The 16,808-nt window shown below is 44.6% G+C and overlaps 2 protein-coding genes across 8 annotated transcripts in view; one reads left to right on the forward strand and one right to left on the reverse strand.

The window, feature by feature from the left end:
• The window catches only part of RBKS (ribokinase), an 81,985-nt gene that overhangs the window by 45,146 nt on the left and 20,031 nt on the right, over window positions 1-16,808 (forward strand). For 6 of the 7 annotated variants that reach the window (XM_081797017.1, XM_081797019.1, XM_081797018.1 and 3 more), the window contains one exon: window positions 123-311. In XM_081797017.1, coding sequence (XP_081653143.1) covers window positions 123-311 — 189 coding nt within the window. Of the gene's footprint in view, window positions 1-122; window positions 312-4,050; window positions 7,770-16,808 lie in introns of those variants that run through there. The other variant, XM_081797014.1, reaches the window with a different exon arrangement.
• Window positions 15,761-16,808, reverse strand: part of MRPL33 (mitochondrial ribosomal protein L33) — a 47,540-nt gene continuing 46,492 nt past the window's right edge. Inside the window, exon 5 of the mRNA XM_081797026.1 lies at window positions 15,761-16,585. The gene's annotated coding sequence lies outside the window, so the exon portion shown is untranslated. The remainder of the gene's footprint in view (window positions 16,586-16,808) is intronic.

A 16,808-nucleotide genomic window follows, 5' to 3' on the forward strand; every position in this document is an offset into this window, starting at 1 on the left:
CCCCACGGCATTGGTTGTTACGCAAAAGAAGGGAGACGTTTTCTAGAAAAACAAATCTAATCTGGAAGTGGACCCAGGTTACTATTCTCACTGCTGTTTCCTCTCACTTGTCTGTATCCCAGGCTGAGATCCTAACTGGCCTGGCGGTCGGCAGCCCTGCAGACGCGGGGCAGGCTGCACAGATGCTCGTGGAAAGGGGCTGCCACGTGGTCATCGTCACCTTAGGTGCTGAAGGATGTGTGATGCTGTCAGAGACAGAAGCCGTGCCAAAGCACATTCCCACCGAGAAAGTCAAGGCTGTGGATACCACGGTAGGTTTTAAAATTTCAGAATCATGTCTGCCCCCTTGAAAAATCATCATTTAGGGGCGCCTGGGTGGCTCAGTTGGTTAAGCAACTGCCTTCGGCTCAGGTCATGATCCTGGAGTCCCGGGATCGAGTCCCGCATCGGGCTCCCTGGTCGGCGGGGAGTCTGCTTCTCCCTCTGACCCTCCCCTTCTCATGCTCTCTCTCTGTCTCTCATTCTCGCTCTCAAATAAATAAATAAAATCTTTGAAAAAAAAAAAATCATCATTTAGTAACAAAGATCCTGCACCTGAATTTTTGGATCATGAGGTAAGAGCCCGAGGAGGTGATAGGGTAGAAGAGAAGAAAAACCAGGTGGGAGGACTAGATCTTAATCCTTCCCTAACCAGCTGGGGGACTTTATTCAAGTCACTTAACCTCTCTGAGCCTCAGTTTCTTCATCCATAAAATCAGAATATCAGTAGCATTATACCTGTATTACCTATATTCATTCATTGATTGATTCAAAAAATACGTACTGAATCCCTTTTATATGCCAGTCATCTATTGGGTGCTGGAGCTATAGTGATGAAAAGACAAAGTCTCTGTCTCATGGGGCTTAGATTGTAGACCCTATAGCGTCGCTGGTTCTTAAAAGCTTCACGTGTGGAATGAAAGAGCAAGGAGCACTGGTTGGCAGAACTCATTCTTTTAGCCAACAAATAGTAACAGCTAACATTTACCACACGCTCACTGTGTCTCTTTTGCATACATCTCATACAGTCTTTACAGGAGTTACAAGAGGCAGGTTACTATCCTCCTTTTACAGATTTAGAAACTTGCCCAGGACCATAATGCTAGGATGTAACAGAGCTGGGGGTTCAAAACTCAGCCCATGGACTCCAGACACCTCTTGTATAAGGCGCTGCGTTAAGAACAAGCAGGTTAAGTGGACAAGTCACAGCCCAGAATGGGATGGAAAGGAAACAAGTTAGAAAAAAAAGCTCAGGGTTCCTCTAAAACTGGGAAAATAAAAATTATTTGCTTGTGGCCTAGAATTGAGAAGAGCCGGGGGCCTGCCTGGGTGGCTCAGTTGGTGAAGCGGCCAACTCTTGATCTCAGCTCAGGTCTCGATCTCAGGGTCATGACTTCAAGCCCCGTGTTGGTCTCCACACTGGATGTGGAGCCTACTAAAAATGTTTTAAAAAAGAAGAGCTGACTAGCAAAGTATATAAATGTCAGGGACCCGAAACTAGAGTTGGAGAATAAACATTTTAGGGTTCTTATTTGTAAGAAATTAATATGTAATTATTTATAAAGTATATTTTGGTTTTTATGCTTTGAAAAGACTTTGAGATGTGGGTCATTTATCAAAAAGGAGCCTGGTGAATCTGATGAAGTTATGGGTGCGAATATGCTTTGAAAAATAGATAAGTACAAGGAATGCTTTTATAACATCAAATTACACCCTGATTGCCTTTCACAGTGTGCTTGATCAGGTATTTGATAAATTATACTTGGTGTTGTCATCCCCTTCATACAGAGTCATTTTGGAAACCATTATTTTTTTTCTATCCTGTCAAGTAGTCACCTGAATTTAAGAGGTTCCTTCCTAGTTCTGAAATTAGACTAAAACTAGTCCAGGTCCTGAATTAGAGCAGAAGAATTTACTCTTTCTTTGCTGAAAATGATGGGTCCTGGGGGGCGCCTGGCCGGCTCAGTCAGTAGAGCATGTCTCTTGATTTCAGGGTCATGAGTTCAAGACTCACATTGGGCATAAAGCTTACTTAAGGGCACCTGGGTGGCTCAGTTGGTTAAGCATCTGCCTTCTGCACAGGTCATGATCCCAGGGTCCTGGGATCAGGCCCCACATCGGGCTCCCTGCTCAGCGGAGAGCCTGCTTCTCCCTCTCCCTCTGTCTACTGCTCTGCCTACTTGTGCTCTCTCTGTCTATCAAATAAATAAAATCTTTAAAAATAATAATAAAATTTAAAAAATAAAGCTTACTTAAAATAAAATAAAATGCATATGATGGGCAAAAACTGTACCTTAAAAATGAAGGGTCCTCATGAAGATGTCGGTCCTCATGAAGATGTCCACTTAACCTGCTTGTTCTTAATGCAGCGCCTTATACAAGAGGTGTCTGGAGTCCATGGGCTGAGTTTTGAACCCCCAGCTCTGTTACGTCCTAGCATTATGGTCCTGGGCAAGTTTCTAAATCTGTAAAAGGAGGATAGTAACCTGCCTCTTGTAACTCTTGTAAAGATTATATGAGATGTATGCAAAAGAGACACAGTAAAGATATGAAGATATCCCCCAAAAGAGACTCAGCCTCTGCTTCCAGTGTCTGTGTGGGTCACAGCTGCTTCTGCTCATAAGCACCAAAGCACAACTCAGGCCTACACAGAACCAGGGATTTATTTGGTGCACCTGACTGGGAAGTCTGACGGTGCAGCCGAATGCAGAGGTTTAGCCGCGTAGTTGGAGCTTGCTCGCGCTCTCCCTGTTGGCTCTGTCTGCCTCGTGATGGCCTTTGAGCTCAGGTGGGCCCATCCTGGGAGTGGTCCCGGGCAGCTGCCCACCCACAACGGTGCCCACCCACACCGTGCCCCATGTTGCGTCCCCATCCCTGGTGTCAAATACAAATCAAAGAACTCGGGGTGCCTGGGTGGCTCAGTGGGTTAAGCGTCTGCCTTCAGCTCAGGTCATGATCCTGGAGTCCTGGGATCGAGTCCCGCATCAGGCTCCCTGCTTGGCAGGGAGTCTGCTTCTCCCTCTGACCCTCCCCCCTCTCATGTGCTTTCTCTCTCTCTCATTCTCTCTCTCTCAAATAAATAAAATCTTGAAAAAAAAAAAAAAAAAGAAAGGTGAAACCCAGTGGGAGCTCAGAGGAGAAACGATCCCAAAAATGGGATCACGAAAGATCAGGGCACTGGATTGGATCAGCAAGGGTTTTCCATCAAGGGCCAGATAGTGAAGTTTTAGGCTTCACAGCCCTTACGTATGCACGGTCTGTCACAACTACTCACCTCCACCGTGGTAGCATGAAAGCAGCCATAAACAACTCTGTATGCTATTGACATGAAGTTGGTATTGGTCTAACCTAGGTTATTTTATGTTAAGGTGTTAACTGGAATCACCAGTGCAATCACTAAGAAAATAAAACAAAACAAAACCCTAAAAGAAACAAGGGAATTACAGTGGTACCCTTAAAAATATCTATTTAACACAAAAGAAGGCAGGAATGGAGGAATAAAGAAGCTACTGGAAGATATGCTGTTGTAAACTGAGGGATAAAACTTAGAGGGAGACACGGGATCCAGGAAGCAGGCGAGGCCACTGAGGAGAGAAGTCGGGACGATGAAGGGGAGTCCCAGGGCCCCAGCAACGCAGTAGGCCCCTAACCAGGCCTTCCCGGTGAGAGCAGGAGAGCGGAGAGCCCTGGAGGAATGTCTCCCAGAACCAAAAACAAAAACAGGAAAGGACCAAGAAAGACACAGTGGAATATCCATGTGTTTGAATATGCCCAGAGATTTTTAGTTTTCTTGCAGAATTTGAGGGTGAAGTAGTAATTAATATGCAGAAAACTGTGGCAGTGAAGAAAGGAGGCAGATTTTTGCTCTATGTCATCTGCCATCCAAGGGTTAAAGTATGATGAAGTAAATATGATCTCCGCACACCACACGGCTGTGAATACGTAGTCATAGCAGTGTAAGTGCCAATTACTGATTTATCCCAACATGGAGATTATAATCCTGTTTTGAAGATGGAAGGATACAGTGAGTGTGTGTCCGTGCACCTGGGGAGAAGAGAGCGGAATGCCCATCCTCCAGAGGTGGAAGTCAAGAGAGAATATTGGAAACTGATTTTAAGAAGCAGCAGTAGAAGCCTATAACCAGGAATTGAAGATAAATACCAGAAGAAACCGCTGAAGGAATTTTAAAGTATCTGCCTCATGGAAATGGTTCTGGAGAGAGATGGGGCATTTACTCTTTAAGCCTTATCTTTTTACACTATATACATGGATGGCTTTGATCTTTTTCTAAAATGACAAAACACAGTGAGATACCACCTGACACCCACTAGAATGGCTACATGATAACAAGGTGTAACAAGGACATGGAGCAATCAGAACCCTCAAACAGTGCTGGTAGGAAGGTAAAGTGGAAATGGAAATGCTTTGGAAAACAGTCCGGAAGGGCTTCAAAAAGGTAAATTTAGAGTTACCCGGTCGGTAACTCTAAATTTAACCAGCAATTCGACTTCTAGGTATACACCCAAAAGAAATGGAAACATGTGTCCACACAAGAATTTATCCACGAATGTTTATAGCAGCATTATTCCTCACGTTCCCAAATTGGAAACAACCTGACTTTCAACAACAGATGACTGGATAAACAAATTATGGTACATACATAGAATAGAATATTATTCAGCCATAAAATGGAATACTGATACAGACTACAGCGTAGATGAACATCCAAGACATTACGCTAAGTGAAAGAAGACAAACATAGGGAACGCCTGGGTGGCGCAGTCGGTTAAGTGTCCAACTCTTGGTTTTAGCTCAGGTCAGGATCTCAGGGTCCTGGGATCGAGCCCCATGTCACACTCCATGCTCAGCATGGAGCCTGCTTGAGATTCTCTCTCCCGCTCTCCCTCTGCCCCTACCACTCATGCTCTCTCGCGCGCGCTCTAAAATAAATAAAATCTTAAAAAAAGAAGACAAACATAAAAAGCCACATATTATATGCTTCCGTGTAGATGACATGTCCAGAATAGACAAACCTATAGAAACAGAGGGTAGATGGCTGGCTGCCAGCAGCTGGGAAGAGGGGGCAGGGAGATTGACTGCTAATGGGTACAGGAGTCCTTTCTGGGGCGAGGAAAATGTTCTGGAATTAGATGGTGGTGATAGGTGCACAACCTTGTGGATATACTGACAACCACTGAATTGCACACTTTTAAAGGGTGAGTTTTATGGTATGTGAATTATATCAATTTAGAAAACAAAGGTCAAACGACAATAACAAAAAGATCCATGTAGGCCCTTCACCGATGAGCGGATACTCTTGTGATAAAGAATCTTCCACTTCATAGCTCCACTGAATCTACTGAATGGGCCCTCAGCGTCCCCCCATTGGAGCGGAGGTGACCCAGGAAACAAGGCTAGTCATTTTCTGGGTGTAGAATTTCCCTCAGCCTTTTTATGCTATCTTTGTCCTCTCATCCTGCACTGTCATTATGAAAATCCTCGCCTGTTCTGCACACCACTGTTCAGCCTCTTCATAAGTCCAATAAAGAGGAGATAATTCACATGGTGAGGCGAGGAGCTCCCAGGGAGGCATTTTCTCCGGAACAAATGGGCTCCTTCACTCTTCTGTCAGGAGGGCATTACTCGCTCTCAGGCGGCTTATGACCTCACTTTTCTCCTCCTAATCCCTCACGATGCAGACTTTAGGAAAAAAAAAAAAAAAAATCATGTCGTGCCACCTAAATGTATACAATTTTTGTCAATCACACCTCACCAGAGCTGGCCAAACTGAAATAAATAAATAAATCGGGGATGGCATGGCCGGCGGAAACCCCTTCAGTTGGCTCCCCTTGCCCACCCGAGACAGGCAGGCTGCCCTAGAAGGAGGCATTGCCCGTTCAGCATCAATGCTCCTGCTCTATTCAGCTCACCTCCGTCTCGGTAGTTGGCTGTATCACTTCTATTTTTACCTCCGTCTTTCCTATTGTACTACCATGGGACGGGGCAGGAGTGCAGATGTCCTCCGCTCAGTTTGGGAGACATGACAGATGTGTCTCTGTGTTGCCTGAATCTCAGCCTCCAAATGCCACGGCCCTCGTGTCCTCCATGGCTGTCCTCCACCCTGAACGTAAGGGGGCTTGGCCTTCTGGTCTCGATTGCACTAAATAATCACTCCCTAGTCAAGAGTCGCACACATTTAAGCATGGTCATATTTTAGGTTATTGTGCTAGTGTGATATATTAGAACATTAGTTATCCTTGGCCTACAAATTGATACAGAAATTGCTTTTGTACGTGTAAATGGTTAAAGTCCTAGAATCTGCATTCATACTCTTGTTTTTTAAGAACTCGGCCTATAGGCTAAATCTGTCTTCCCAGGAATCGCTTACCTTATAATAAGTCATCCTAATGCAGGGTATATAAGTAAGCTGACAGTAATCAAAAGCCAGGGGCATGGGGATTCTCTTTCCTCTTCTTTATTCCCCTTTTTTTTCTGTCCATTATATTTGAGTCCTGTGGTATTCACAGTTGCTGGGTGAGGCATGAGGCAGTGTCAGCCCAGCTGCATGGATGCCCCCAACAGATAACTCAGGGCTTGGAGAGTTGGAGGAACTAAAAATCGCACCAGTAGGAAGTGGGGATGGTTTCTTTTAAAGTTTGCATGGAAGCACTCATGAAGGTACAGTGATTGCTGCGACTGATGGGTTACCCCCAGTCTTCCAAGTTAATTTCTCTTTAGAGTATTCCCCACATCGCAGGATCTGGCCTTCAGCCATCCAGGCTGTTCTTAAGGATTGGCTCCCATTAATCTACCTCTGAGGCACCATTCAGAATTGTCATTCTTTGAAATTGTTCAGCCTTTGAAAACCCAGGTTTGAAGGGCCATTTTCCCATCTTTGTATGACTTTTCCCCCCAATCTACCTCCTCTTCCCATTCCCACCCCCTAGCCAGGGGAAGACCAAGCTAATATTGCCAGATGTCATTAGAACCAATGAATTTAGAGCTCTTAAGAGCTATTCCCCACCTCAGGCAAACTGAGGTGTTTCCTCCTTGGCCATAGTGTTGTTGAGAGGACTGAACACTCACCAGTTCTTACCCGGCCACTGCCAGTGTTAGTCTTTGTGACGCTCCTTAAAATGTGTTTCCCCAGCAAAGCACTGTTTCTCCCTCCCACCTCTTTCTTTCTGATGAACACATACATTCTTTGCATTTGTTAATAATTAGTAGGATTTCTGAGGGGTCTTTGTAGCTCCTACTCCTTTTTGTCCTTGGAAAGAGCCTTTGCACAGTTCTGTCCAGAAACTTACATTATAGCCAAGATACAGTTTGAGCTCCCTTCACTGTTGATTGCCAGGACTTGGAAAAGGGTTGGGAGAGGAAAACACTGTGGGTAAAGAGCAGTAGAATCTTGGATGCTGAAGAGGTAACTATAAAATAATAAGGCTAACTTTAACTGCCATGTCAATTTATTATCCAAGAAGTTAAGTGTCGTTTCCTCCATATTTTGACCTCAGGAAAGTTAAGTATCTACTGATACTGCCACTGCTCAAAGTATCTTGGAAGATCGTCTTTTAGAACGGCCTTGAGAGCACCTTGACCCTACTTATGAGTCTACTGGGTTTTTTTCTTTCTATTCATAAAATTAATACATACTTAGTTCTCAAGAGGAGAAAAAATCAGACAACATAGAAAAGTATAAAGAAGAAAGTCAAATACCCATGAGTCTACCACTTAGATATAACCACCAGTATCCTTTTAAATATTTTATTTTTAAGTAGTCTCTGCACCCAAAGTGGGGCTCGAACCTACAACCCCCGAGATCAAGAGTCGCACACTCCGCCGGCCCAGCCAGCCAGGTGCCCTCTCCACCATTATACTCTTAGTACAAATCCTTCCATATTTTTTTCCAGACCCATTCATGCACTTTTGAATATCTGTTAATGGAAAATTTGAATATTTCCCCCAGCAGAGATTAATATGTGTAATTAGGGGAAGCCTCTACAACTCAGAAAGATCAACCATTTCTCTCGAACAATGTAAATGGGCAATTCACTGAAGAAGAAATACAGAAAATAAATGTGATAATGTTCAACCTCACAAGAAATCAGGATTATACAAATGAAAATCACAGTGATATTCCCCCCTTAACATCAGTTCAGCAAAAAACAAAGACTGATAATGTCAAAGTCCAAATAAATTGGAAGCACATGTGCTCAGATAATTCTGGTGGGAGTGTAAATTTTACAATGTTTTCAGAGGGCAATTTGACAGTCCCAATTTTTTAAATATGCTTTCCCTTTGACCCAGTAAATCTAAGAATCTATCCTGCAGAAATGTTCATATATACAAATATTGCTAAAGAATATTTATTCTGGCTTTATTTATAATAATCAAAAATTGATCAGATGTATCTACATAATCATCAATATGAGAAAATCAAATTTTAATAGCAATGGTGACATTTACTTAAAAATAACTCTAGCTCTCTGTAAATAAAAGCATTTTTAAAAATCTGGGGGAAAGGGCGCCTGGGTGGCTCAGTTGGTTAAGCGACTGCCTTCGGCTCAGGTCATGATCCTGGAGTCCCTGGATCGAGTCCCGCATCGGGCTCCCTGCTCGTCAGGGAGCCTGCTTCTGCCTCTGACCCTCCCCCCTCTCATGTGCTCTCCCTCTCTCATTCTCTCTGTCTCAAATAAATAAAAAAATCTTTAAAAAAAAAAAAATCTGGGGGAAAAAGAACCCCACCAAACTACTATTGCTCATTGGGACGGGGAAGAGGAGGGGACAGGAGGCAGGTGCCATAAAGGAGGACTTCTACATTCTACTCCATATTCTAAATTGTTTCAGTATTTCCATGACCCTTTATTTTTCATCCATTACTTTGAAATTTGGAGGACATATGATTTGGGGACATAGCAAAAAACTATTTGGAGCCACATCTAGCAAATAAGAGAGGGGATATCATTTCTCAAAGAGTGTGCCGGGCGGTATCCTTACAAAGGAGCCAGTAATTGGCCAGGTTCACTCTTGGTCTCATGAAGAACCTCTCAAGCATTCCAAAATCTCTCTATAAGTAGGCTGAGTAGCCCCTTGACTTAAGATGATTTCTGAATGGATACACACCTGATGCCAAAGAACTAGATCTGCAAATTGCCTTCAGATCCAGGCACTGGAGCTCCTTTTTAAGTCTAGATATTTCCCTACACACTTTTGACAGGGTTTTTTTCCTTAATCTTTCTAAAGAAACAATTTCCCTTAAAAATATGTTATTTTATACAGTTTCCCTTGGAAATAACAGAATAAATGTCAAAGCTGCACTGTTTCTGTTCATCACTCAAATGCATGGCAGATCTTCAGAGAAGCTTTACTCATGGTCACGTTTTCTTTCAGAAGGGGTCTGCTTACCAGTCTTAAACTCTTCAACCCTCATTCCCACAATTAATAATATACTGAATGATCCAGACCTTGGCTTTGCCACATTTCTCGGTCTCTATTAGTTGATGACCTGAAGGAATGGTAAAAAGAGCCAGGCCATAGGTGATACCTCATTTTTAGGTACTTAATAGTTCACATACTTCATTGTCCATGTACCTCCCATTTGAAACAGACCTGAATGGAAAGGCTCATGAGGGATGGAGGAACATATATAACAATCCTTTGGACTGAAGTGTGTCCCCTCCAAAATGCGTATGTTGCAGTGAGTAGGTAATTAAGGTTAAATGAGGTCATAAGGTTGGAGCCATAGGACTAATATTCTTATAGGAAGAGACACCAGAGAGCTCACTCTCTGTGTAGACTCAAAGAGATCACAGCACACAGCAAGATGACAGCCCCCTGCAAGCCAGGAGAAGAGGCCTTAGAATGAAGCCCACCTTGTGAGCACCCGGATCTTAGACTTCCAGCATCCAGAACTGTGAGAAATAAATTTCTGTTGTTTGAGCCACCCAGCCAGTGGTTTTTTAAATGACGGCCCAAGCAGACTAACACACACAAGAAAGCAAATGAGCGTACTTCAGAAGTGACCTAAAGCGAATACTGAAAAGTCTGCTGTTTTGTGAGGAGAAAATAATCTGAAGTGAACTAACAGGATCAGCCTAAATCACCTTTTTGGTGAACTATCTTGAGAATATTGCTTATGGTTTAACTGTAATCATCGGTCCCAGTAGGTAAGGCCAGATGATGTCCTGAGCTCAAACCCTGATTTAGCCACTAACCTGCAGGCTTCTTTGGGCAAAGGACTCATTACGTTTGGGCTCGGGTTGTACATCCAAACAGGACGTGTCTGAGTGGGTGATCTCTGAGGCATCTTCGACCTCCATGATTCTTACAGATTCTTGGGGACATAAGGCTAAAGCCCAAAAGCCAGGCATTAGGCTGTGCTGGGCTGGGCTTTGTGCTGGACTCTGTATGCTCAGAACAACCCTGCAAGACGGGTTAATGCCCATTTTAGAGAGGAGGAAAGTAATGCTCTTAACGGCAGAGAATCTGCCCTGTCAGACAGCTGGCAAGTTGGCAGAGCCAGGAATTGATTCCAGGTCTGTCTGTCCGACTCCTACGTCTGGGTACTCTCTACCGCACCCCTCTGTCTCTTGATGTTGTGGCAGTCTGCCCAGCCTTCAGTCCCTCCTATATGGCATTTCAGCACTGACTTTCCTTGTCACTTGTCATGATACAGGCTTCTGTAATCCCTCCACTTCTCTAGATTTTCAGAAGCTTCCAGATCTTTTTTTTTTTTTTTTAAGATTTTATTTATTTGACAGAGAGAGACACAGCAAGAGAGGGAACACAAGCAGGGGGAGTGGGAGAGAGAGAAGCAGGCTCATTGCTGAGCAGGGAGCCCGATGCGGGGCTCGATCCCAGGACCCCGGGATCGTGACCTGAGCCGAAGGCAGACGCTTAACGACTGAGCCACCCAGGCGCCCCAAGAAGCTTCCAGATCTTGCAAAGGCACGGCCTACTTTGTGCCATAGAGTGCAGCCTCACTTAAAGGCAGGAACCCACGTAAGAACAGTGTCTGGCACGTGTAAGCACCCAGTACCTCTGAGTGCTCATTACGAGGTCCCTATGTGTCCACTGTACCTGGATCATGTCAGGGTACCAGGAAGCATGTACCAGGAGCACATATGCTCTCCAGTCCACGGAGTGGAAAGAAACCCAGGTCCCACTGCCATTTGATTCCAGCATCTTCCTGTACAGGACGAGGAGCTGGACGCACGGATAATAGTGTGGCAGGATCTTTCCAGTCCAGATATCAAAGTTTCGGGCACAGACCACTTCCATTCATCCTCGTCATTGAATGACCAAACCTGAAGGAGAGGTGAACTACTCCTAGAGAACATAACCAGATCATCTTTCCATGAGACTTCTTTAAATAGGGGCCTGGACTGCTAACTGGAGAGGCTAGGGAAAATATAATTCCCTTTTTTTAACATTCCCAAACTAGCTCTCCAGTTTAAGGAAAGACAAAAACACTCCTCCTTCCCTGCCTAGCAAACTCCTATCCATCCTCAAGGTCCTGCTCAGAGAGTTCCTTTTTGGGCAATCCCACTGCTTACTATATGCTTGGCATATAATAACAGGCCTTCCTGAAATAACAAAAGAGTTCTAGTTCCTTCTGGGAAAGTGACTAGTGTATGTATTAGGGTCACTTAGGCTCACTGAGCCCCAGTGTTCTCAGGGGACTCGAGGATCTATAGGATTCCTTATATTCCTTAAATTCTACCTTGAATATGCCAAGGGAAAGAATAAACCTCAGATACACATGCTTTTTTTTTTTTAATATTATGAAAACAAAATGCCCAGTTTCCCATTTTAAAACCCATCCTTAGATTATTTTACCTGCATGATAGAAAAGCCAGGCCAAAATTAAGTTACAGAGGGTAAATGGCATCTCTGCAGCCGGCATCATAGCATACAGAACACCCAGCTGAGGCTCTGAAATAGCCATCTTAACCTTAGGAATGATATCAATAAATGGATATGATAACTGAGCAAACTGTCAACCTTGGCCGCCAGAAAAAATGAAGACGACAAAAAGGAGTTGAGTGAGTATAAAGAAAGGACAGAGGACAAGGTGATTGCTGAAGAGACTGAGGGACAAGGCACAAGACATCTGTCATGCCCGGGGGTCCGTATTAGTTCTATTACATTACTTCCGTATCAGCAGATCACCTCATTTGCTGGCTAATCGGGCAGAATTAAGTATTTTACATTATCTTTCTTAATCCTGCATGTGATCAGTTGAAAACCCAGGGCTCTAAAAATCTAATTGTAACTGCTTACCAGAAATGTCATCTTCACTTTGAGGAACTGGACCAGGGCCAAATACAAGGCTGTGTTTTCCGTTTTCCTAAAGTACCGTCCCATGGCCAGACCTGGACATGCACGTACGTGTGCCTGGTGCCGGACGTCTTCGGGGCTCCTGAGCCAGAAGCTGGGGTCCCCGGCCCTGCTTCAGAACTCAGATCCAGCCAGAGATGAAAAAGGGCCATGGTAGTGAGAAGACGGGTGTGGAGGGGGGCGGTAGGATGTAGAGAAGAAAAAAAAAACTGTCAAAACCTCAGCAAAAGTCAAGAGAGCAAAATCTAAATCTAGATTTAGAGTGTTCTGTGGGCCTCGACGCTACCTAATTGAAAGGACAGGAAATAGTCCCTGTCCCCGTAAGAAGGGTTGGTTTGAGGTTGCAGGAGCTTGCTTATCCATTCACAGTGAGGGCTTGGAGCCTCCTACGCCCACCCTCCGCCTCTCCCAGGAGGGCAGTGTGAGCCCGTGGTGGGGTGCTTCTCTGTGGTTTCCAGCGTGTGGAGATGTTTCTTGGGTAGACCTGAAATTAAGAGGCAAAAAACCTTCCGGAGCCAAACTGTGGAGCCCGGTGAGCTGGAGCCATGCCCACTGCCCTCCGTGCCCGTCGCTGCTGCCAGAGGTGAACGAGGAAATGAAAAAAGAGCCTTGGCGAACTTCTGTCTGCCTTGGTGTGAAAGCGTGTGTGTTGTAGGTGAGCGGTGTGAGTACTTTGTGTATTTTCAGCGCTGAGGATGTCTGCGCCGTGTGAATAGACTGTCGGTGGCCTGAGCGCCGTGTGTGTGTGCGTGTGTAAAACGCACTGCAGTGGGACAGGGTGTCAAGGGGCGGCCGGTCACTCACACTTCCCTCCTCGTCCTTCCACTCCTTTAAACACGATAGGAGGGCTCTATACTGTGGAACAACCCTGAGAAAGCAACGTGATTTGGGGATAGAGGGGGTCCAGAGGTTAGGTGAATTACATCTCCCCTGAAAGGGTCTCTAAAGACAAAGTTTTATATCCTTTTCCTTCCTTTGGTCAAAACAAAACAAAACAAACAAACAAAAAAAAACAGGAGCGCCTGGGTGGTTCAGTCAGTTAAGCGTCTGCCTTGGGCTCAGGCATGATCTCAGCATCCTGGGATCCAGGCCTGCATCAGGCTCCCTGCTCAGCGGGGAGTCTGCTTCTCCCTCTCCCTCTGTTGCTCCCTTTCGTTCACTCTCTATCTCAAATAAATAAATAAAATCTTTAAAAAAAAAAAAAAGAGAGAAAACTAGGAAAAGAAAGATCATGGTTACATTTGCTAAGTGACTTCCCGTGACTGTCGTGTTCCCAGTTAAGGAAACCATCTTCTGGGGCATCTGGGTGGCTCAGTCGGTTAAGCGTCTGCCTTCGGCTCAGGTCATGATCTCAGGGTCCTGGGATGGAGCCCCAAGTCGGGCTCCACACTCAGCAGGGAGTCTACTTCAGGATTCTCCCTCTCCCTCTGCCCCTCCTCACCCCTGCTTGTGCTTGCATGTGCTCTCTCTCAAATAAATAAATAAATAAAATCTTTAAAAATTTTTAAAAAGAAAAAGAAAACTGCCTTCCTCTACTTAGTCTGCTCTTTTAGTTTTTAGCATGTGGGCATCTAATTGTGTAGATTCAGTTGTACATGAAATATAATTTGCATCAAATACTTACATTGACTACTTCCCCCAGTCATCCCAAGGCCAGCCAGATCGCCTGAGTCCTCCCTTCCTTCCTTCGTTATAAATTGTGAAATCTTTCAATGACACTGAAAAGTATAGAGAACAAGATCATGACCACCCATGGATCCACCACCCAGCTTTGTTATTTCTTCATATTTTGCTATTTTTGCTACAAGTAGTTTTTAAGAAATAAAATGTCACAAACACAATGTAACCTCTTGGCTTAGGATGCTTAGTGCTATAAAGATGCAGCCTATGTCAGAACCTAGCTTTTACATTTGAACAGAAGAACAGTAGGGTTTTTGTAAGACTTTCTCTTGATCTTTGCCATTCTGCAGTTTTACTACAATGAGCCCACATCTGAACTTCTTGTCATTTATATTGCTGATGCCTCTCTTCTTCCTGAACGTCAGTATTTGTGTTTCTCCTCAATTCTGAACAATTCTTAAGCATTCTCTCTTTATTATTGCCTCTCCTACTTCCTCAATCATCTCCTTCTGGAACCCCTAGAAGGTATATATTAGACCTTCTCTTTCCTATTCTTCATGTCTTTTAAAACTGCTAGAAAGGAGTGCCTGGGTGGCTCAGATAGTTGAGCATCCCACTTGGTTTCGGCTCAGGTCATGATCTCAGGGTCGTGAGACTGAGCCCAGTTTCAGGCTCCACGCTGAGCGTGGAGCCGGCTAGAGATTCTCTCTCCCCCTCCCTCTGCCCCTCTCCCTCTCTCCCTCCCCTCGTGTGCTCTCTCTTTCTCTCTCCTCTCTGTCTCTGTCTGTCTGTCTCTCTCTCTCTCAAATAAATAAAATCTAAAAAAAAAAAAAAAAAAAGGCCGCTAGAGAGAGAAGCCTGGGATCCTGAGGCTGCCCGTCACCTTATTCTTGTCCCAGGGTCAATGAAACAAAAGTGACCTCAAGAACTAAAAACACCGTCCTTTAAACACAGAAAGTCACAGTCTTTTAAGAAACAGAAAAGACCCCTGTGGGAAGTTACGGCAAAATGGGGTGAGGAGCACCCCACTGTGCACACATTTACTCAGCACACTGTATTTTAATTTTCTGCATTGCAAACAGCAGGTGTGCACTGGTATAATAGGGTGGTCCCTGGCCCCAAAGAGCTTGGGTCTGGAAGAGTCTGTAGCCCACAGTCAAATGAGAAGTGCTGTGATGGGGATGCACCTGAAGTGCTATGGGAGTGCGGCCGAGGAGCCCACCTGGCCTGAGGAGCCCATGACCCTGCTTTGAGAGGGCAAGGGAAGGTGAGGTAAAGGATAAGTCAGTTTGGGGAAGGGTAATCCAGGCAGAGGCAGCAGCTCATGAAAGGTCCAGAGCCAAGAGAGTGTGTCCGTGTTGGTGCCTTTTCAAGCAGTTCTGTGTGGAAAGAGCTTACAGTACAAGGAAGGATGGAGAAGGATGAGGTGCAGCTATAAAAGGGACGGGTTGTGAAGGGCTTCATTTGCCACAACGGGAAATTTGCACATTCTCCTGAGGGCAGTGGAGAGTCACTGAAGAGTTTAGGCAGAGATAGATTGTATCAGATTTGTACTCTATTAAAAGATTAACATGGCTGCTTATAAAGAATAAGTTGGAGGGGCACCTGGGGGGCTCAGTCAGTTAATCCAACTCTTGATTTCAGCTCAGGTCTTGATCTCAGGGTTATGGGTTTAAGTCCCTTGTTCAAGTTCTGCATTGGGCTCCAATTTATTCTTTAAAAAAAAAGAAAAGAAAAAGAATAATAAATTGGAGATTACAATACTGGAGGCAGGGGGAACCACCCAGACTGTTGCAATGATCTTATCTAGTAACAGATTCTGGCAGCCTGGACTAGGGAGGTGGCAATGGAGATGCTGAGAAGTGAGTTTAAGAACTCTTAAGAATTCAGAGAACATAACGGTAGGTCATTTCCTTTAAAATAAAAGGGTCGGGGGACCAAGTAAGATGCTTATTTCATGGTCAAAACCAATAGATCCTTCTACCAGTGTCCGTGGTTGTCAGCATGTTTTGAGCCTTGACTCACCTAAGGACCAAGACGTACTCCCATCAGAAACAGTCCATATCATTGGTGATTCTCTGCAGATGGCACAGGAAAGTGGCGGTGTAGTTTACAGAAAATAAAATGAAATGCTCAGATGATCCCTGCATGCCCTTCCATTGGGCATGTCTGGCTGCCTGCCACCCCCATTTTGGGGAATCACTTATCTGTGCAACAGAGAGGCATTTGGAGCAGAAATTTATCCTTCACTTAAAGTAAACAGCATGTGAAGGGAACTCTTTTGCAACACAGTGCTCGTTGAGGTATCTCCCCTAACACCTGTGCCCGAAACGCTAGCTTTCTCCAGATACAAACACAGCCTTCACATAACTACACCCTCTCCCCCTGATGAAGTGACAAATCAGCCAGTATGTGATGAATTGGGGTTGTGTAGACAAAACACCAGGTATTCCAGCCAAGGCGTCCACAGTTTGTTGTGAATCATCCACACCAGCCTTCAGCAGTGAGACTCTCAGAACAATTGTTCAGTTCCATCCTTCGTTCCCACCATGTACAACTAGCCCAAGACCCAAGAGTGAACCAGCAACTGTAAGGAACCAGAAACATTATAAATACCCCAGAGAACCCTTTTATAACAGCAACTGCCTACTGATTTTGTGGCCTAACAGCTCAAGCAAAAAAAAGGATATAAATACGATATTGCGCAACAACTAATTACTCAAAATTTAGTGCATCAGCAGAAGAGGGACCTGTGGTTGGTGCTAATATTATCAGATATCTTTACTGTTTAATAATCTGGTAGCTCTGTA

This window comes from Leptonychotes weddellii, chromosome 10 (genome assembly GCF_054177405.1).
Source record: "Leptonychotes weddellii isolate Sample4059 chromosome 10, ASM5417740v2, whole genome shotgun sequence".
Taxonomy (NCBI): Eukaryota; Metazoa; Chordata; class Mammalia; order Carnivora; family Phocidae; genus Leptonychotes; species Leptonychotes weddellii.